Here is a 21,615-nt window from a genome sequence, read left to right on the forward strand (position 1 = left end):
TTTTAATCTCATTTCTCATAATGTCCTCAACTTGTGACATTTCATTTCACATCTATGTCAGATTACATCCCCTACTCTGTCACAAGGTGAAAAAGAGCAGCTTTGGACAGGAGATTTAAAAAGGTCAAAAGAAGAATCTTGTTAATTTTCAAAGACATTAGTAAAAAAATACTAATTATTATCAGAAGGATGTCATTGGGAAGAAAGAACTTGTATATTCATCTGTACTGCCAGGACCTTCACCGCAGCACACTGAGGTCCTGTCAGTCACATGGATGATTAAATCACTGCCATTACTGAACCACATCTGTCACAGATGTTAGAAAAAATATCTGATGTCTGTTTGCCTTAATTCCATGCTTAAGAGCATTTTAACATTAATCTTATCCTGAATTAAATAGGTTTACTGGCTTGGCTTCAAAAAATCCCTGTTCCCACTATTGCTCCACAGCAGATACAGCCAGCTGCATGTCACTGTCACAGCTCCCTGCAGGCCAGCCCACCAGCAGGACAGAGCTGTGGCACACTCAGCAGAGCAGAAATGGCCTTAAAATGGTTTCAGTTTAAAATGCAGCAGGAAACAGAGCTCAGAAATGGCCTTAAAATGGTTTCATTTTAAAATGCAGCATTGCACAGAGCTCAGAACTGCAGCAGGGACTGCCCTGTGCCAGCACCTCCCACAGGAGCCCTGTGCACCATCCATGAGCACTGGGACCCAAACTGAACCCTCAGCGCTGAAACAGGGACAAGGAGAGATGTGTCACTGCTGAGTGACCAAACTGAGCCCTGGGACAGGGACAAGGACACAGTGTCACTGCTGAGTGACCAAACTGAGCCCTGGGACAGGACAAGGACACAGTGTCACTGCTGAGTGACCAAAATGAGCCCTGGGACAGGACAAGGACACAGTGTCACTGCTGAGTGACCAAACTGAGCCCTGGGACAGGACAAGGACACAGTGTCACTGCTGAGTGACCAAAATGAGCCCTGGGACAGGACAAGGACACAGTGTCACTGCTGAGTGACCCAAATGAGCCCTGGGACAGGGACAAGGACACAGTGTCACTGCTGAGTGACTAAATGAGCCCCCTCAGTACTGGGACAGGGACAGAGATGTGTCACAGAGTGAGTGACCAAACTGAGTCCCCTGTGCTGGGACAGGGACAAGGAGGGGGATGTGTCACAGCTGAGTGACTCAACTGAGCCCTCAGCACTGGGACAGGGACAGAGATGTGTCACAGTGTGAGTGACCCAGCACTGGGACAGGGACAAGGAGAGAGATGTGTCACAGCTGAGTGACCCAACTGAGCCCTCAGCACTGGGACAGGGACAGTGATGTGTCACTGCTGAGTGACGTGGAGCAGCTCAGACAATGCCAGTGCCAGCTCTCACTGCTAAGCATGATGAGCAGGCACAGAATTACAGAATTGATGCTCAGGGGAGCTGAAGCACAGCTCCATGGTGCCAATAGCAATGAGGTGTTCTGCCTTGGACAATTATTTTTTATGCAGCTCGGTAATCCTCTTTTGAAACTTTCTGGAAGTTAAAAGGAAGATGGAGAAGATCTCTGAGACATCTGCATACAGGAGTAAGTAAAGGCTCAGAAAGCCAAGAGTGTACAACTCACTTCTGAATGATATCTTGGTCTGTCTTAAACATCTTAAGGAAAATGTGCATCCAGTTACTGTGAGAAGGTGTCTGAATCATGATAAACAATCAGTTAAAAGTCAAAAAGTCAGAAATGAGTGGCCCAGAAAGCTTTTCTACAGAGCTCTATACATATGCTAACTCAATTTGCAGAACAGAAACATCCTGCTGCACAGTTCAGAGCTTATGAATAAGCAACTATATATAACTGGAAAAAAATCTTGTGTCATGCAGTAAAGGTGGGCTGTTCACAGGCTGTGAAGGTACAGACTCTCTTTGTCCTGCCTGGCACCATCTCTCCCCTCTCCTCTTGAACATGTGAGCATTTTTCTTCACTGGTCTGCAGTCAGAAACATGATGTATCACAGAATTCTCATTCTGCAAACAGACTCCACCCATAACAGAAGACAACATTTAGCTCTGCATCAAAAGGCACTTGCACATTATTAAAAAACAAAGGAATTGCAAAGATTTGCATGGGAGTAGGTTAATTTGAGGACAGCAGTTTAAAGGGAGTTCTCTTTTAACATGAGTCAAAGATGAGAGTCTATGTTTTGTCTGGCTGTACCCAACACAGAATGTGTTTCCATAACTTACAGTCCTGGATTGCTGTTCTGTCTCCAAGAGCACCAGAGCATCTCCCCCATGTCCCATCTATTTGGACAAATGCTTTTTCCATAATCTCACACTACATCTCAGTGTGACACTTGGACTAATCAGAGAGAGGTTAAACTGGGGAAAGGTAAAAATGGAGCACAGTGCAATAAACTGGGCGTGATCCATTATTCATGGAGTCCAGTGTGCAGTCCCCATGGACACCCAGCACCACGTGCCAGCACAGCACATGCACTGCAGACCCAAAGATTGCATTTCTAACTGCTGAAAAAAGAGAATTTTAAGGGCATTCCAAAATGCAAAGTGGATGTTCTTTTTATGCACAGAAACATCCACTCCATCCCAGCAGCTGATTTAGCTTTGCATGAGTGACAACCTGGTGCAAGGAGTTGCTCAGAGATCACCTTTGTCTCATCAGCATGTTGAGAACCCCCATTTACAAAAAGTGTGCATCTTCATCACATTTGCAGAATTACAGACCAACAAACTATGGGGTGAGACTTCTCCCACAGCAGGAAGCAAGGAGCCTTTCCTGTGAGTTTATCATGCAGCTTCTGCCAATTATTAAAAGCAAGCCGTGACAGGTAAAAGCAGGAAGAGAATGCCTGGGGAACAGAGATTTGTGTAAAGGTTAGAGGCAGCACGGGCAATATTGGTTGCAAAAGCAATCAGGCAAAGACAAACACAAAAAAGGACAATTAAGTCTAACTACACACGACATACTACATGACATGGATGAAGACTTAAACAACACAACATTTTCACACTGCAATAGCCATGGATACATCATCTGCATACCACCACAGGAATATGGAACTGAGTATCAACACAACAAAGGCATATCACAGCAATAAAGACCACCTAAACAATCTCCCAGTCTACTTTTTGGTAAACAGATACCTTATTCACATTTTTTAAATTTTATTTTACTACTTTTCCTGCTTTCTGAACTAACTCTATTGCTTTTACTGCAGTTGGTTTTTACTGACTACATCCATCCAGCCTGTACAGAGGAGGACAGAGAGCATATCTGTTTTGCTATGTAACCATTTAGCTGAAACACAGTAACAGCACAGGTAATGAAAGTCTGAGTGGCTGGCAAGTTCCTGGGTTTTCCTGTTCCCTATTTTGCTCTTAGAAAAGAAAGAGTCTCAATCTATGCTTCAGACTTCTAATGCCAGTTTACACTTTGGAGGGTTATAAAATAGCAATAGGCAGGGGTGATGACAGGAAAAATGGGATTAACAGAAGGAAAGAAAAGATGTTGCCAAATGGAAGGATAAGAAAAGAGAAAGGAAGCTGCCCATTTTACACACATGACAGCAGCAAGTCAGCCAGCAAAGAGCAGCTGCCACTCAGCAATACTTTTGTCTCCTTGAAGGAGATATGTGCTGGCAGCTGCCATGAGGAAAAAGTAGTTTAGTTACTTTACAATCTGTATTTATTGGTTCCTTTCTCCTGCTTTCATTAAATACACAACTTAAATCTAGTATCACCAGCACTCACTGGATCTGGAGCCTCTCAATGCTCTCAACTTTAACACTGATTTCTGCATATCCCAGTCATCATCTTCCAGCAGCAAAACTTCCTAGAGAGCTACAGAACTGTAATGACACATTTAAATAGAATGTATTCAAAATAAGTCTGCCCTCACAGCTTCACCTGTTTACAGATAAATGTTTGAAGATCAGAACCCCAGGATTTTCATGAAAAGATGTTTGGCTGTACAGCAATTCTCTCCAGCTTGTCATGAGATAATCTGCTGCTCTAGAAGGCACCAAACTAACAAGCCCACCAAAACCCAAACCCACAAAAGCCACAAAATTAATAGAATAAGCAGAGTTCAGAAGGAACTGCAAGTGTTCATCTAGTCCATTCCTTTTTCATCAGAATAAATTATATCCCCATCATGCCTGGCAGACAGCTGCATTGCCACTTTTTAATGACTTCCAGGGCTAAAATACTGCAGGGTTATACAAAACCAGAATTTCCTAAGACTACCCTAACACAGTTTTCTAATGCTCAGAATGAAAATGCAATTTAAATGCAATATCATCTGTTCTGTCTTCCATGAACACAGATATCCTAGGGTTTTGCTTCTAACTCTTTGTACAGCTTCCAACACTATCTAGGTTACTCTGCTGTCATGTCTCCCCTGAGCCTTCTCCTCTGCAGACAAAGCATCCCAATTCCTTCTCTCTTTCCCACAGGTCATGTTTTCTCAAAGCACAGAACACAGAAATGGTCAAAAAAGGTCTCTGAGGTCAGTAATGATCTCAAATAGCATCTTGCTTGTGGTAATATATGAAAACTGTGCAAAACTACAATACCCTTACTTTACTTATGCCATCTGTGATCAACAATATCAATGCAAGAGTAAATAAGAGTATTGTCAAGCCTCAGAAAGAATAAATACCTAGGCTGAATTTTGGTCAATTATTTGTTCCTGAACAGCAATATAGACTGCTTCATTTCTGTCAGAATGGTTAAAAAATAATCTAAAGAGTAGTCAAATGATGAGTATTTTCTTGCTATTTTTAGGATTGGTACAATGGAAATGCTGGCGCCAGCTTTCTTCAGTGATGTGATTATGTGTAAGATGTCAGGAGCATTTTACTTCAAAAGTCTGTATTTTAATACAAGTAAAATGCAAATGCATGCAGAAGAGCAGAGTATATGTAATAATATAAAAGTGGAAGACTTCTGAGCCTGTTAGCTCAGCCTGTTAGCTCTTCCATCTGTAACAGCCCCAAGGCAAATATTTCAGTTTCCTGGGGTTCTTCAATATGCTCTATCCAGGCTTTAGTTGTGCCAGCAACTCACAAAACATTCTGAATGATGCAGAACTCTGCAATTCTCCTTGTCATGGTTACACACAGCCTTGCTGAAGATCACCCAAACTCTGCCTCTCCCAGCAGCTGCCATTTGGAATTGCTTTGCCAGCACAAAGCTCAGTCCCAGCTAGGCTCAGCTTGCAGATCCAGCCCTGGCACAGGCAGATGTGGCTGCACTGGCACCTCCAGCCTTGGCTCAGCAGCCATCCCTGCCACAGCCACAATGTCTCACTGCAGAGGAGGCTCCAAGCACACACACTGGGGATTTATTCAGCTGATGGCTCTCCTGGGAGCCTGAGACACTCTTCAGGACCAAACAGATGTAGTCCTAGGCAGAAATGCTCCCCACAGGGAATATTACTTAAGAAATATTTAAATATATGCTCCCTTCTATGCTATTTTGTCAAAAGACATCAAAAAGCCAATAAAAGAGCCTGATCACTGCATAACCCATTGACACCTCCACACTACAAATGATCTCAAAACAGTCTAATGAATTACTCCCAAGTGAAATGCAAGCAGTAACAAAACAAACATTTCTCTGTTCAATATAATGAGAGAAATAAAAGAGCTTCTGTTGGTCGCACCAAGAATTGTTGTGGAAAAGAAATAAATTCACCCTGAAAAAATTTCAGACTAGGAACATTTGTTTCAAAACTGTGTCAACAAAGTTATTTACAATTTCCATTCTTCAGAAAATGACAATAGGAAGCAGCCCACCCTCCAGAAATAAATTCATATCAAGCAGAGCATTTCCGTGGGGCCTGGCACATTCAACCAACACCAAGCTAAACACTGTAGGTATTTTACTCCTTGAGTGCTGATACTCATAGATCCAGATGGATAAACAAATGGCTGGAAGAGTAGAATCAGAATCAAATTCCTAGCCAAATAATAAACTCAGGTTACTTAAATTGTAACTTAATTTCTATTATATATGCAATTGCAAAATCTTCATTAACACTATGACACCATCCCCCTTCTTCTTACATTTACAAGCCAATTATTTATTCTATCACTTTATATTCTACAAAGATGAGCTGCTAACCAGTCATTGTAAATGATAAAGAAAAATTAAAAGATGAAATCTACTGGACTGTCATGCAAATCACTTCGTGCTGAATCACAATATATTCAAAATAGTTGCCACCTGCCTCCTTCAAGGAATTGCAATATAGGCTTGTGTTGTCTTTTTACCAATTTGTCTTGTTTGAACCAGTTTGAATTTGCACCGTTCATTTCACACAGGCCAAAACAGTGTCCAGTCTTCTAAAGACTGAACCCACACCTTTCCTAAAGAGCTCTGAAGAAAAAAAATCACTGAAAATTCAGTGAGCTCATACTCCTCCTACCAACACTACAGTTTTGACTAAGTGACAGGCACCAGCGGTGGCAGGTGACAACTTTGATTTTCGTATTTAAAGCTCTGACTGTACATTGATTCTATTTTAAGGCACTGATTATATAAAAAAAGAATGAGCTTCAATATTGCCCGTGGTACCACAGACCCCTCACCCTCGCTGAGCAGTTGGCTGGAACTGCTCAAGCCCCCCATGCAGAGCTCAGAGCACTCCCTGCTGCAGAATGAGAACAGGACTGTACCGTCCGGCGTTGCCTGCTGGCGGGGTTTTTTACATTTGACGTAATCGTGGTCAACTGGAGTGGCTGTGTAAGGTGGGGATGTCAGACCTGGACCTGAGGACGAGGGGAGGGAAGTCCCAGGGCCTGGCACTGTTCCAGCTGAGGAGTGAGAGTCTTCATCTATCAAGCAAGGCTTTTCTCTGGGAGGGCGACAAGAAAGGAGAAGTGTTACTGTGATATTTTCTGAAAAATCCCCTCGCCAGGATTTGTTCTCCTGGGAAGTTGGGAAGCTTCAGCTTCTCCCTGTCCTGCTGCTTTGGAATGTGATTTAGAGAATTGTTTATTCTAGTATGTGAATTGGAATTGTTTTTAATTAATGACTAATCCTAGTCTAGCTGTATCAGACTTTCTGGCCAGTCATGGGTTTTTATTATTTATTCTTTTCTAGCTTTCTGTCTGTATCCTTTTTCTATAGTTTAGTATACTTTTAGTATATATTATATATATATATATATATAATATATATAATATATAATCTATAATCTATTTTATATAATCTATAATATATATTATTATATATTATATAATAATATTATTACAACATAACACAATATAACATAACATTATAATGATATAATGATATGATATATAATATAATAAATATAATATAATAAAGTATAGTATAGTATTATACGATATGAGATAATATGATATGATGTGATGTAATGTAATATAATATGATATAATATATAATAATATCATATACTATAATACAATATAATACACTATAATATAACATAACACAATATAGCATAACAAACATAACATAACAAACATAACATAACATAACATAACATAACATAACATAACATAACATAACATAACAGCCTTCTGAGAACTTAGAATCAATTCTCATCTCTCACTTCATCCTGGGGACCCCAATACCACAACAGGGAAGTGTTTATATACATGTTCTTACAGGATTTCCAACACACCAATCAAATCTCACTGACAAATTCTAAAACAAGTTATTTCCTCCCTGTAGTGGTTTTGGTTTGTTAATTTAAGTTTTTTTTAACTAATGTATTGATGAGTGTGGTGGGTTTTAGTGTTGGTGAATCACTTATGTATTTATTTCTTGTTGTGAGGTAGGAAGATAGGATTAGGAGAAAGGTAAAGGAGGTTTAAAACTTTAAAAGAGTATAAAGAAAATTTTAGTAACAGTAATTAAAATTAAAAAAAAGCAGTAAGAATTAAATTTTTAGAACACTTTTTAATAACTTTTTTTCCTAATTGACACTGTAAAGAAATAAAATTGAAAATTTTTAGCTAGTTTATTACTTTTAAAATATTTTTTTTAGTTTATTTAGGGAGAGAAGTTTTTTTGTTAATGCTACGGAGATTTTTTTTACAAGAGGAAAAAATAGCTTTTTGTGGTTCTCAATTTTTATGACTAGCAGCTGCCCGGGGAAACTTGTAGCTATGAAGTTTCTCCACCATGACACTCCCTTATCACTGGTCAATAGCAAACTCTTCTTTATTTTGTAGTTGTTAATGAGAAAAATTGTAAGGACTAAAATCTCTTGTCCTACAAGTGAACGTCATTTGGGTTTGCATTTTTTAACTGTTGATTTTAAAAAACAAATTTATGAATAAATAAAAACAGTGGCTTGCTTCAAAATGGATCACAAGATCAGAATTGTTCTGTTTTCTTCACTTCCCATTTCCTCTGTGGCACTTACTGAGATCTCAGAGTAGCACTTAATCTTATTCATGGTTCCTGAAAACTGCAAAATTAATGTAAAATTTGTTCACTTTGTTTATATTTTATTCAGCCTTGTTTTAATAGTTTATTGTACAGTTTATCAGCATTCATTCAGAGGATACTGCTGGAAACTAGCACTCACTTTTCTGCAACTTTTGGGGTGTTCTTCTCCTCACCCCTGGCAAAGGGTCCCTCAGAAGCTTCTTTCATGAAACTAACAAGTACCTCTGCATCTACTCCAGAGTCTGGCTTCCCCACAAGTTTCAAAATAGAAGCATGAAGTCGAAAATACACCTAAAAAACACCAAAGTCCATTTGGTCAGTAAAGAATACCTAGCTCTGTAATTTATTACAAATAGTCTTTTCTCTGTGGAATCTGCAGGAGTTAGTTAAGACAGCTACTTGTCACCTAAACTTACCTGAATTGAACTTTCCCTGCCTTTGAAAGCTGCTTTTAAATTACAAAATCTGAACACTGTGCAAATTTTATAACCATAACCTATGGAACACAACAAGGAAAGCAGAACTGGCTTCATTGAGAGCAAGTGACCACTGGGTCTATTCTAGAGCTTTTATCAGACAACAGTGAGAGCAAAGGTCCCACCTCATGGATGAACCTGTGATTCCATAGGTATGAGATACCTGTAAATCCTATCAATCTCTGATTTTTATAAAAAACAATTAACTTTGCAGCAAAATTCAGAAGGGGAATTGCTACCCAAGTGGAATTGTCTTTGAAATGAAACCAGCCTGAATAACAGGCTCCATTTCACTCTCCAAGTATGTCCTGCAAACTTTCCACAACCATCTACATGTGCCTAACAACCTGTAGAGAACATGATATAGGGGTCACCTCGAGCCAGGTCTTATGAGCTCTTGGAGATCTATAGCTCAGCTCCCTCAGATGGCATAAAGTCAGCAGGATGGCTTCTGTGGTAGTGTTGGAAACAGAACTTTTGATAAAAGGCAAAATATCAAAGCTCTTTGCAGAGAAAAACCCAGGCCAGGGGCAAGAGGCTCTTGCTCCTGGTAAAACACCCCACAAAAGTGATTATTTCCTTTGTTCTTTTTCTAGTGAGTTGCTTAGGCTGGACTTTTTGCTTCTGTCCAATTGGCTACCCTTAAGTTTGAGGTGGAGTTCCCAAGGTCCTATGAGGTGTGTTTTTACCTAATTGAGGAGAGAAATTTCTGGGCTTTTTTCCTTTTTAAGGAGACAAAGGATAGTTTTGTCACTTCATCAACAGGGGGCACATCCCTACAAGAACAAAGCTTCCAGCTACACCTTCAACATTCCCTTACCTCCAAGGCTTCCAGCTACACATTCAGTATTCCTTTACCTCCAAGGCTGCCAGTTAGACATCCAACATTCCCTTACCTCCAAGGCTTCCAGCTATACCTTCAACATTCCTTTACCTCCAAAGTTTCCAGCTACACCTTCAACATTCCTGTACCTCCAAGGCCTTCAGCTACACATTCAACATCCCTTTACCTCCAAGGCTTCCAGCTACACATTGAACATTCCCTTACCTCCAAGGCTTCCAGCTACACCTTCAAAATTCCCTTTACCTCCAAGGCTTCCAGCTACACATTCAACATTACCTCCAAGGCTTCCATGGCCAGTTCTGGTGGGTTGTGGTAGTGAATCTTCTTTGGGTATCGAGCAGCCTCCTCGTGCAGGTAGTGCCCTGCCTGTTTGTAGTGCAGCAGGTACACCACAGGAGGCTGCTTCTGTTTCTCAGCTATCTTGCCCAGCATGTAGTGGATGAGCCACTCCTCCTCGTCGCCGTCGCCCTCGCAGCGCGCCGCGGACGTGAAGCACAGCTTGGCTGTCTCCAGCATGCTGTCCCTGCGCTCCTCCATCTGCACAGGGCACAAGAAAGCTCACTGCAGCAAAGCCCAAAAACACCCTGCTGCCTGTGGAAAAGCACGTGAGCATGGTAAACACTTTTAATGTAAATGATGAGAAGGAATCAAATGCATCCCAAGTGGTGAAACGCATCCCAACCGCCCCCAAAATGGGTTTGTGGATAGGGTTTGTTCACTCCAGTGACTGCTGGCACAATCAACCAGAACAAAACAATAAGACAGAAGAAATATCTATATCTATATCTATATCTATATCTATATCTATATCTATATCTATATCTATATCTATATCTATATCTATATCTATATCTATATCTATATCTATATCTATATCTATCTATCTGAAAATCAACTACCCAATATTCACGTCTACAGAAATTCCACCACTTTTTCACAGTGGTAGAATTTTTTTTGGTAATTTTTAGTGGTTTTTTTTTTTTTAATTATCTTAACTCTTCAAAGAAAAAAATTATTTGCTTTGTTCTGCAACTGAAGTCTGCTAAAGTCGCTATGGACTATTCTCATTTGTGAAGAAAAGTATTTCATCTTGCTTGCAATGTAGCTAATTTTGAGATGAATATTTTCCCCACCCCATCAAAAAAAAAATTTAAAACCAGCAGCATAAATTAAAGCTAAATGCCAATAAATTCATGTAAAAAAACTAGGTCAAAAGATGCATTAATGTAATTTTCTCTCTTTGAAAATGAAGTTTATAAATTTCAACTGTGTGGCTATATCGAAGAACTAAAACACAACCTTCCCTTTCCTAAACATTCTGTGAGAAGAAGAGAATAATAAGGTTTTTATGTATGAGAAACACATTCCTGAAGAGATATATCTGTGGAAGTGAGATGAAATTGTTTCAATTCATCTTTTATTATAATAGAGCTTTTCTTACTAAATTATGCATTTTTAATATATTCACTTGAAAAAAAATGAAGATTTAAGTAGTCCTAAATAAACATTCTCATTTAATCTTCAATTTTAGATGGCTGCTCTGTGTTGCTCCTTTTATCTGATACTATGAAGTAATTCCAGCACCATCCCTGGAATTCTTCAACAAATCCCTCATTGCCAAGGGGCTGCAAGACCATAAGACCAAACTTCTGATAGGGCAAAGACATAAAATGTAGTAACTTCATTTTCTGAGGAGTTTGTTTCAGAGCTGTTGGATGCAATAACCCTCCAGAAGAAAACTCTATTGTTGACTGTAATTTCACACATGCTCTTTAATAAACTATTTGTTCCCTTTAAATACAGGCTGACATCAGCTTTGCTCTCAGGCAAGGAAGTGCCTGTGGGAAGTGCAGTGTGAGTGCAGTGCTGAGGCAGCTCAGATTGACACTCACCACCCCCTGCAAATCTCCCAGAAGCAAAGGGTGCCCCCAGTACTGATCTCTGCAGCTCAAACACTGAAAATTTTACAAATTACAGCACAGGAGCAGCACTTGCTTTTCTCATTCTGCTTCCAGCTGCAGACTAGGTAATATTTGTAAGTCAGAATAGCTAAATCAGAAATGGAGTTCACTGGTCCAAAAAGACAAAACGTTTTTCCAAGCAACTCTTATCAGTGTCAGAGTGTATTTAGAATTGTTCATTTTGGTTTAGCAATAAACTTCATAATGTTTTTCACCTCCCTTATGCAGAGATAATGAATTCATAACAATGTTTTCAATGGAAAATTGATATTTTGTTTAGGTAAATGGCCCAAAACCACAGAAAAAGGGGAGGATTCTTTAGATGTAAGAGATGACATGTGGACACAGATATCAGAGTAATTTCTGATCTCTTCACTATTTCAATATGTATGCATTTCACCTTTTCCTGGAAACATTGCATGACATTTACAGAAAGGAAAGGTAAATATAATTCCCCTTTCCAGAAGGTTACAATAATTTCGTGTCACCTTCAAAAGATAATTCAAAGATTAGGCTCAAACTGATTTTACACAGGAAAAAGAGAGGAAAAAAACCCACCTTCAAATGCTGCTTGACCATATTACGTGAATATTGGAATTTCCAACATTACTAAGTAATCATACAGTCTCATATGTAGAATATAGCATGTAAGTACTTAATTTAAAAATTTACTATGTTAGAAAACTGTCCCAGATTGCAAGGCAAGATGTATTCTATTTGCCATCTGTTAGAGGTGTGGCAGTTGTCTTCTGTTAATTGGGCAGTTTTCCTTATCTCTTCCACACCTAATCCTCCCTCAGGAAGGGACATTGCTGATAACAGCTATTGAGTGTCACTGCATGGCTGATAAGAACTACAGCATCCCATTGGGAGATGTGAGCCCAGAGGGAGGAGCCAAGCATTCCTACCCAGATATAATCCAGAGGTTTTGAGACACCAGCACGGCTTCTCCACTGGATTCCCAGAGGAACAGCAGCTGCCTCTTCTTCCACTGGATCTTCAGAGGAAGAATACATCCTTCTCTACAGGATCCTGCTCCAGCAGAACCACCCCTGACACTGCAGGAGGGCTGAGCCACAATTCCAATGGCACTGCCACCAACACCCTGACCCACAGGGTGTCAGGTTGGGTTCTGACTCTGACAGTGTTGTTTTGGTTTACTGCATTGTTTATTTTTTTTTTTAATTTTTCCCCTAATAAAGAACTGTTATTCCTGCTCCCATATTTTTGCCGGAGAGCCCCTTAATTTCAAATTTATAACAATTCGGAGGGAGGGCGTTTACATTTTTCCACTTCAGGGGAGGCTCCTGCCTTCCTTAGCGGACACCTGCCTTTTCAAACCAAGACAAAAACCTAATTTTAAGTATTTAAAATTGTATACTCTCTGTTAGATCCCACCTGCTTGACCACTTCAGGGGGAAGTTCTGTTTTCCACTGCTTGAGCTGCCGGGACGCGAAGGAATGCAGGGCGTAGGAAATGGTGCCGTACTCGATCCACAGGGACAGGTTGGAGCTGTCGATCTCCAGGGCCCGTTTGAAGCAGTTCAGGACAGGGGTGGAATGTTTCCAGATGGGGCCATCACTCTTCAGCTCGTTGGAATTCAGCTTGTCCTGAATGCGGCTCGCTCGAGCCAGAGCCATCCCAGCCCAGGAGTCAAACCTGTGCAGGCAGGAACACAACCCAGTGTTGGAAAAGATGGAAGTTTGACAAGAAAGTTTCACAGATATCTGTGCTTGGCAGAAAGCTCTGAATGTAGAGCCTGAGAATGGAAGCAAGTTTTGAAGTTTTGATATAGAAGAACAATAGATGTCTAAATTGAGAGATGAGCCAGTTTTGCTGAACAACTAAGAAAGCAAAGGTTAAGTTGAGTTGGAAGGGGTTTTATGGCTAGAGCAAAGGATATGTTGACCACAAACAAAAAAGATGCTTTTACCAAGCAGAAATAGGTCTTAGGAAAAGCAGAAAGTTACCAAAGTTACCACAGACAAACAAACATGCCAATGTGGCAAGTAGAGAAAAGGTTTAAGAATTTTCCACTGCAAGAAAACTGAAAAACAACTTTAAGCTTAAACTGTAACATAGTAACTCAGGTGATTGGATAGTAATGACCATAATTTGGTAATTATAGTTGTTATAAGAGGCTATAGGATTGGTTGGTGTGTATTAAGATACTCAGCAAAGAAAAATATATAATGCATTGTAACCAGAACTAAAGGGGCTTCAGGCTTGTCTAGAGCTGTAGCTGGCAGCTCTTGTCACCCATGACCCAAGACTGCTGTAACAACTTCTTTACAATGAACAGCATTTTGAAGAGCTGCCAGGAGTCCCAGCTCTCTCATCTCAGGCTCTTAAACCCATGAACAAACTCCCCCATGAACATTTCACTACACACAGACAAGATTTGTCTTCTTGTATCTACAACTTTTTCCTCCTTCCATCACACAAAACAGATTTCTGCACTTCCTCCTCTCCTCAGAGTGGAACACAAGCTGTACAGCTCAAATCATATTGATTTTCTTTAAGTGGTGTCCTACAAAGCACTGCCCCCAGTAACTGTCACACATGGAAAACAGATGAAGAATCCAGGTTTATTTGCCATGCAAAGCCAATATATCCATATTTCTAATGCCAGAACTCCCACTGTTTTTTACTCAGTAACCACGCAGCTCTGTCAAAATGTTGTCACCCTGCAGGCCAGCAGACTTTGTGACACCTTGTGCTGTTGGACTCAACTGTGAATAATCATCATCATTTCCCAACATAAAAATCATAAAGCCAAAATTGCATCCAAGTAGGAAAATCCTGATGAACTAAAACTGTAATTTCTGCCTGAAGGACAGGTGAGGGTCCAGCCTGTGTTTGTTGACAACACAGTCTGAAGGGTGGTTTCCACAATCTCACTTTAACACCAGGGTTCCTCTGCTCTGGGCTTTTTCAATTTTACCATGATTTTAACACCAAGGCAACCACCATAATGTTCTCATTTTTTGCCTGCAATTTCTTCTGATTCCAACTGAAAACCCATTTCTAGGTCAAGTGACCTCAACAGTCAGATTCCTGAGGGGAATGAACAGGAACTGTAGTACAGACAAGTACCAACTACTTTGACTGGGACAAAAATCCTATGCTACCACATAAGGCATCTTCTGAGCAAAAAAATGCCACACATTACAGTAAAAATGCATTCCATTCATTTATTTTTGAATTTAAGTTTTAGAACATCAAAACTGCAGAAGAATGGGTAGGGGGTGATAATGGTAATTTCTTTATCTGCCTTTAAACAAACGTTTTAGCCATTTGCTAGTCACAAGTCCCAGACTAGAAGATGCAATAACATTAAACTACAGCTATTTCCTCTGAAGATTTCACATCTAAAATTGCTCTGTGCCTTCACCTTCCCTTTTGTCTCCATTACGTGACTGGATTTAGAAACAATTTTCTTGTCTCAAATCTATCAAATTAGGGTTTTTGTCACTGACCCTGATCTATCAACTTCAAGGAGAATTAAAATGATAACACCTAATATGCAAACTCTATATTTAATCAGCAAATTTAAAGGTTATTTAGTTTAATTTAGAAGACTGATATTCAGAACATGCTTTATTTTTAAGATGAGAGACTTTAATCTTGATGGTATTTCAGTGAGTTGTAAATTATCAAGAAACAAGGTGGTTTTGTTTAAATATCACTTAAATACTTTACTTATATTCTCTGTGTAGTTCTCTAGCAGCAAAATCAACACTTTTAGGAAGAGGTCAGCCTAAGCAATTAATGCACTTTAGCTTCCCCACCCCCTTTCATTTTTTGGTTTTAAGTTCAAAGTAATCAAATATTTAACCCTACGTTTTGGGTTTTGTTTTCTCTGTTGGGTTGTTTTAGAGATGCCCTTAATTATACAATGGACCTGTGATAATGGATTGCAGGAGGGGGTTTTGGCTGTTTGGGATTTTTTTTTTCATTCCTGAAACGATTTGCCTGCTTTTCAGTGCTGAAAGAAGTGAGAAGAAGGAAGGACATGCAGCAGGATTCCAAAATACTGACCTGTTTGGACAAATACAAATGTCGTGCATGTAAAATTTAATGGCCTTGGACTGTTCTTTGTTCTTGAAATGATAATCTGCCAGGAGATAATAGAGCTCAGTCACCACTGGTGGAGAGTAGTCTGCACCCTCAGGGAGAGATGGTGCCTGAAAATCAGAAAGGCAAAGGTTCATAATAAATGAGCACTTGCTTCTTCCTTGTAAAGAAAGCAGCCTTTCCATCATACAATGTGAAGGGCTTGAATATGAAGACCTTGAAAGCAATTCACAGATAGAGCACTTACAAACACTAATGAACATCTCATCCTGACTATATTTTACCATTCAAAGACTAAAAGCTTTGGTGGGATTCTTATTTTATTTAAATGCAATTACCCAAGAAAACCCAACAGTATGGAACAAATCACTCCACTAATAATCACAAAGTCAACATAAAAACAGCAACACCAATTTTTACTCCTTTCAATTAAATTTTTTAAAAAACCAATTAATTATACCTTGCTGGATGTTCCTTCAATATAGGCAGACACAGTCTCCAGGCTCAGCATAGGCTTGTCAGTTCGAGGAACAATTGTGGCAGTTTTCTTCAGAAGGTTGGCCAAATCAGCAGACACAGTACTGGTTTTGTAACTATCAAATTCTGGAAGAGTTTTAGGCTTAAAATACTCAAACATGAACAAAGCATCTTCCCATGTCAGATCAACCTGAAGAGGGAGGTAGATGAGAGGGGAAAAAAATATTTCAAATTCCAAAATTCAAGTCTACTAATGATAGTTTTCTATAGACTTTCTAGTTCAGAGGAGTGTGTACATTACTCTAGCAGGAACCAAACTAAACCTCCCAAGAACAGAGCTAAAGGTGCTATTCATTTATGGTGATCACTGATTTAACAGACAAAGATATTGATGTAACTTAGTGTAGGTCACTAAAGTCAAAATAAAGTAAAAATAAATTCATTCTACTTGTTTAGAGGACTTGCACAAAAAACTGTTTAAAAGCAAGGATCAATTGTAAACATTCCGAGTGACCCTGAGATCATGGGTAATATGGAGAACAACTCTGCCCCTTCCATTTCAGAGCCAAGTAAGAAGAGTTAATGAAATGAGAATCAGATAAAATTCTGAGCCCCTCTTTGAACTCTACAGAAAATTACTCTCAGAATTTACTCCTCATTTTCTCTTCACTTTTCTTTCTTGAAAGCAGTAAAAATACTCAAAGTAATTGACAGCTCCCTTCTGCTAGACTAAGTTTTTTCTCCTTTTATTGCTTTACCCTTTTAACTTTATTCTTAAATTTTGCTCTGCATTGAAATGCAAGGAAGATGCAGAGGGTAATCTCCTTATACTTCTCTTTTTCTTGTTTATCCCCTTTCTCTCATTATCTTTCCTCTCTAAGATGTACATATAACACACAAAATTTCCAAATATTCAAAGAACAGTAATGTAAGAGTATTTGTGTATTTTAAAAGGTTTGTTCAACAGAGCCACACAATCATTTTGCTTGTATGAAAATGGTTTTGATTGATAATTCTATGATCACTTGCATTTGGTAAGTGCAAAATAGTCTGGGGTTTCTGAACAAAACCAGGGATGTTTCTCAAGGCAGGACATTGCATTGCTGCCCTGTATTTTTCTCTTCCTCCCTTAACATTACAACCCTCTTCCAGAAGCACTCTGTAGTTGCCCTTGTCCCAAATTCAATTGAATTTCACATTTCTTATGAGCAGCTACCAGGTATTTACCATTAGAGATGTCAAAATAAGTGATAACATGTACTTGCAAACTTTTAACTGTGACATTTTTCACTTTCATAAACTGCAAGGCTGGCCGCTAAAACTTTCTTCTCTCAAGCTGACTTTTCCTCTCTAAATTTTCCTCAACCTTGAACTTCTTCTCAGCTGAAAATAGGAAAGTGATAGCTTAATAAAATCAATCTCTCAAAACTTTCAGGACGGCAAACTACTATGGATAAGACTAGCATTTAAAATATTCAACTTGTTATATTTATAATTTTTAAAAATATTAATATTTTATTTCATTCTCTATAATGTGTAAAATACATAAAATTTACAAGGAAATAAAAGTATCTTTCTCAAAAATATATCAAAGTGCATTGGAACAAAACAAGAATGCATCTTTCATCAGTTCAGGATATTCCACTGACATTGGATAAGACATAACTCACCTGCTGTACTGAATGTTCTTCTAGGTACCTTGCTTTGCTTTTTTTGCTAGGGAAACCATATAAACAATAAAAACATTGCTCCAAGGCTGTTTCCAGCTCCTCTTTGTATGGATGAGTATCCTCAGAAGTGGAAGCTGCAAGTTCTTTCTGTAGTACCTGAACCTACAAGCCAAGCACAAGGACAAGGTCACCTGCAGATCACAGAGAGCTGGCCAGCTGCCTGAAGGCAGGTGATGAAAACAATTTTAGGGGATTTTAAGGGATTTTTACATGGATTTTTTCCCCAACAACAATAAATTTCCCCAGTATTACTCATGTATTTTTGTGAACTGGTCACACACAAGTCATTCCAATGGCACTGCAGCAGCATTGAAGTGCTTTTATTTTTCCTCCTGTATTAATCCACACTTATTTTTAATCAATGAGGTTAAATATCAGCTTCATGTTTCAGATTTAAAATCACTCAAAGTTCTCCCCTACACATCAAGCTGCTTTTGTGAACGTAACTGTGAACTACAGTTCATCAATGCTGTGAGAAAGGAAAAGGTACAGAAGAATATCTGCCCTAACTCACAACCAGCAATTTCCTCTGCATGAAAAAAGCAGGATGGAGAGGACTTGGCAGCAAAAGAAGAGAGAGAGTTAATGAAAATCTGGCTAAAAGGACCATAGGATTGAACAGTATGAACAGTATTACACAGATGGCTACACACCAAGGAAAGTGGCTGGATTGATCCCAAATTCCTAAACACTGTAGCAAGTTGCTATCTTTACCTTCAGCACCACAAGAGAAAGCACCCTTCAGTAGAATATTTTGGAAGATGCTGATAGTTTAAGACATTCATTATAAAAACTGCAGCTGAATGCCAAAAGAAGAAAGGTAAAACTTTGAAAATTCTCACTAAGCTGCCATAAAAAACAAACTCAAAAGGAACACATTCCAAGAAGACATTTCAAGGTCAAGAAAAATATGCTCACCAAGAATAACCTGTGTAGGGGCATGCTGGATATTTATTTCATGACCAAATCAAGACCCACACAACCACTGAGGTTTAAGATTCAATTTCAATGTGTTCCACTATAGAATTTAAATAAAAAAGAAATGTTTATTTGTGACCATTTCTCATTTTTCAACATCTAGGACTTCAGACTCAATTATTTATGCATGATCCTACACAAAGCTTTCCTGTCAATACAAACACTGCATGACAAGGCAAAAATCTGACTTTCTACATGTAAGAAGCTCATTTGTAAGAGCTGGAATCGAAGATGCTGATTCTCTTCTGATTAAAATATCTGTGCTAAGATCAAGGTACTGTTTATTAAGAGTCAAACCCCTGAAAAAGAAAAGCAAAGACAATTCTTAGAAAGCATTTCAATGACATCTGGAGTCACAGCAGACTCATTCACACTGAGTCCCAGCAGACACCTCATTGCCAGCACTTTCCCTGTATGAATTTGTGATCAACATTTGAAATTTACAGAAAGGGCAGCTAAATAAGCTGAAGAAAAACAGTGAGCATCAGAGGATACTGTAACAAAAGCCTTCAATTCCTACTGCTACAAACTAAAGCACATCTAACAGCAGTAACAGAATTCTCACTTGAACAGCATTAAAAACAATCTCCTTTGTTACTATTCAACTTTCAAGTTCTTGGCAGAAATCCAGAATTGCTCCTAATAATTCAGACTATTGCTAAAGGCCTTAATTAATATTAACACCTTCTCTTGCACAGCACATTCATCCAGAAGCAATATAAGGACCTTGAGCAGACAATTCACCTACAGAAGGTGACCATTAAACAGTAATCTATGAAACACACTGTTCACATTCTTGAGGGTTCCTTTCTCTTCAAATAATTCATCCCACTTTATCTTTGTCTTTCCCTATCCTTCCAACACCCTCTTGTCTCTGAAAACTCTGAAAACTGAATTCTTGTGTTTAATAACACTATAATATATTTTAGTTTAAGAAGTTGGCAATTCTGTCAGTGAAAATGGAGCATTTTGTTTAAAGTAGCTGATGATATTTGCAAAGAGCTGCAAATACATACACAGCCAGCTCCCAGTCATCTGTCCTTTGCCCAGGTTCCCAGCCCATACTCTGTGGGTACAGCACATTTTTCAGGCACAATTCAGACTCATCACTTCAGGGCACGACATGAGCCTGGGAACAGCCCATCTATTTCCATGAACCACAGGGCCTGAGCCAATAAACCCTCTGGAGCCCCTGCAGGGCCAGCTCAGGTGCATCAGCATTACGCTCCTAACACCAGGGAGGTGAGGAGAGCAGGACACAGAGATAATCTGATAGTTCCAGCCTGAATCAGCCTCAGTTCAAACCCTGCTCATTCTGACTCCTGCAGAACCCCTCAGGCTTTCTGTGCCATCCTTCCCAGCTGTCTAAATTACTGTCCTGGACATGCCACTGCTCAAATGCAGAGGTAGATGGGCTCTGGCACTGAGCTGTGCCTAATAAGCTCCAGGGAGTGCTGAGAAGGGAAATCAGGAGATTCCTGAGTAGCTCTAGGCAGAACTAATCATGATTTTCTCTTGGCTGAAGGTAATAAACCTCAGTGAAGTCAAGCTGAATCTGCAAAGTGCCACTGAAATGTCCCTGCAGAGGGCCCAGTGGATGCCATGGCATCACATTATCTGGGATGTGCCAGCAGCCATGCTGTCCCAGGCTGTCAGGGCTCTCAGCTTTCTGAGCCAAGAGAAAATCAGCAAACAAATAGAAATATTCTATTTAACCAGGGGAAATTTCTTTTCTGGTGTAACAATGAGACCTCAAGGAATAATCTTAAAAAGGTCAACCATGAATGGGTGAGTCCTTTCATCTAATAATGCTACAGTATTAGTGCCCAGACACCCATTCCTGGAGCACATGAGAGGAGATGCAACACACCCATCTGAACAACAGAGCAAAGAACAGCCTTAACACACAGGAAAATGGAGGGACAAAGTAATTCTTCATTCTCATCACTGTGCAACAGATTAACTGTGTATGTGTATTTTAAATAATATTTAGTTAATAACATGAAAACAACAGAGAAAAAAAAGCTATTTTTTTCAGACTGTGGTATAAAATCAAGGTAGATACAAATTCATCAACCACAGAGCAATTAAATGCATCACAGCTTCAGAGCAAATCCAGGTAACACCACACAATGTGGGAGCAATCAGGAGCATTCCAGTTGTGTAACTGAGGACAGATGATGAGCTGCAAATCTTTACTCTTATGGTTTGGAAGAAACAAACAACCAAGCTGTTCAAAACTGAATTTTCTTGGCTGAAAGTTTAAATATGTTCTTTTTACAAGATAAACAGTATTTATGTACACTGAAATGTGCAAACCCTACCTAACACTTGACAAATTCAGTCCTGTGAAGTGAGCAACTTATTTAGAACCACTGAGACAAGATGAATATGGAATCCCACTGTGTTATTTTAGCAGCAATTTTAAAGATGTGACAAAATAGGTTTTTTTAGCTCCTGAATGATGTACAGTACTATCCAACTGCTTGGTTTTCCCTACTTCCCTTTCAAATCCCATGAACAAAATAAAACACTAGTGAAAGAAGCAAAACAAAGGAGAAAAAAGAGAAGAAAACAATTCTTCCTCTCAGTGAGGCAAGTCCAGAGAACAATGGGGAGTATGACA

The 21,615-nt window shown here is 39.3% G+C and overlaps 1 protein-coding gene across 1 annotated transcript in view; it reads right to left on the reverse strand.

Moving 5' to 3' along the window:
- The window catches only part of CABIN1 (calcineurin binding protein 1), a 116,619-nt gene that overhangs the window by 77,809 nt on the left and 17,195 nt on the right, over positions 1 to 21,615 (reverse strand). Inside the window, exons 21-27 of the mRNA XM_059485268.1 lie at positions 17,952 to 18,113; positions 16,265 to 16,471; positions 15,769 to 15,914; positions 13,125 to 13,386; positions 10,042 to 10,302; positions 8,585 to 8,736; positions 6,699 to 6,877 (exon numbers count right to left, since the gene is read on the reverse strand). Coding sequence (XP_059341251.1) covers positions 6,699 to 6,877; positions 8,585 to 8,736; positions 10,042 to 10,302; positions 13,125 to 13,386; positions 15,769 to 15,914; positions 16,265 to 16,471; positions 17,952 to 18,113 — 1,369 coding nt within the window. The remainder of the gene's footprint in view (positions 1 to 6,698; positions 6,878 to 8,584; positions 8,737 to 10,041; positions 10,303 to 13,124; positions 13,387 to 15,768; positions 15,915 to 16,264; positions 16,472 to 17,951; positions 18,114 to 21,615) is intronic.

The sequence above is a fragment of the Ammospiza nelsoni genome, chromosome 18, assembly GCF_027579445.1.
Source record: "Ammospiza nelsoni isolate bAmmNel1 chromosome 18, bAmmNel1.pri, whole genome shotgun sequence".
In the NCBI taxonomy this organism is placed as follows: domain Eukaryota; kingdom Metazoa; phylum Chordata; class Aves; order Passeriformes; family Passerellidae; genus Ammospiza; species Ammospiza nelsoni.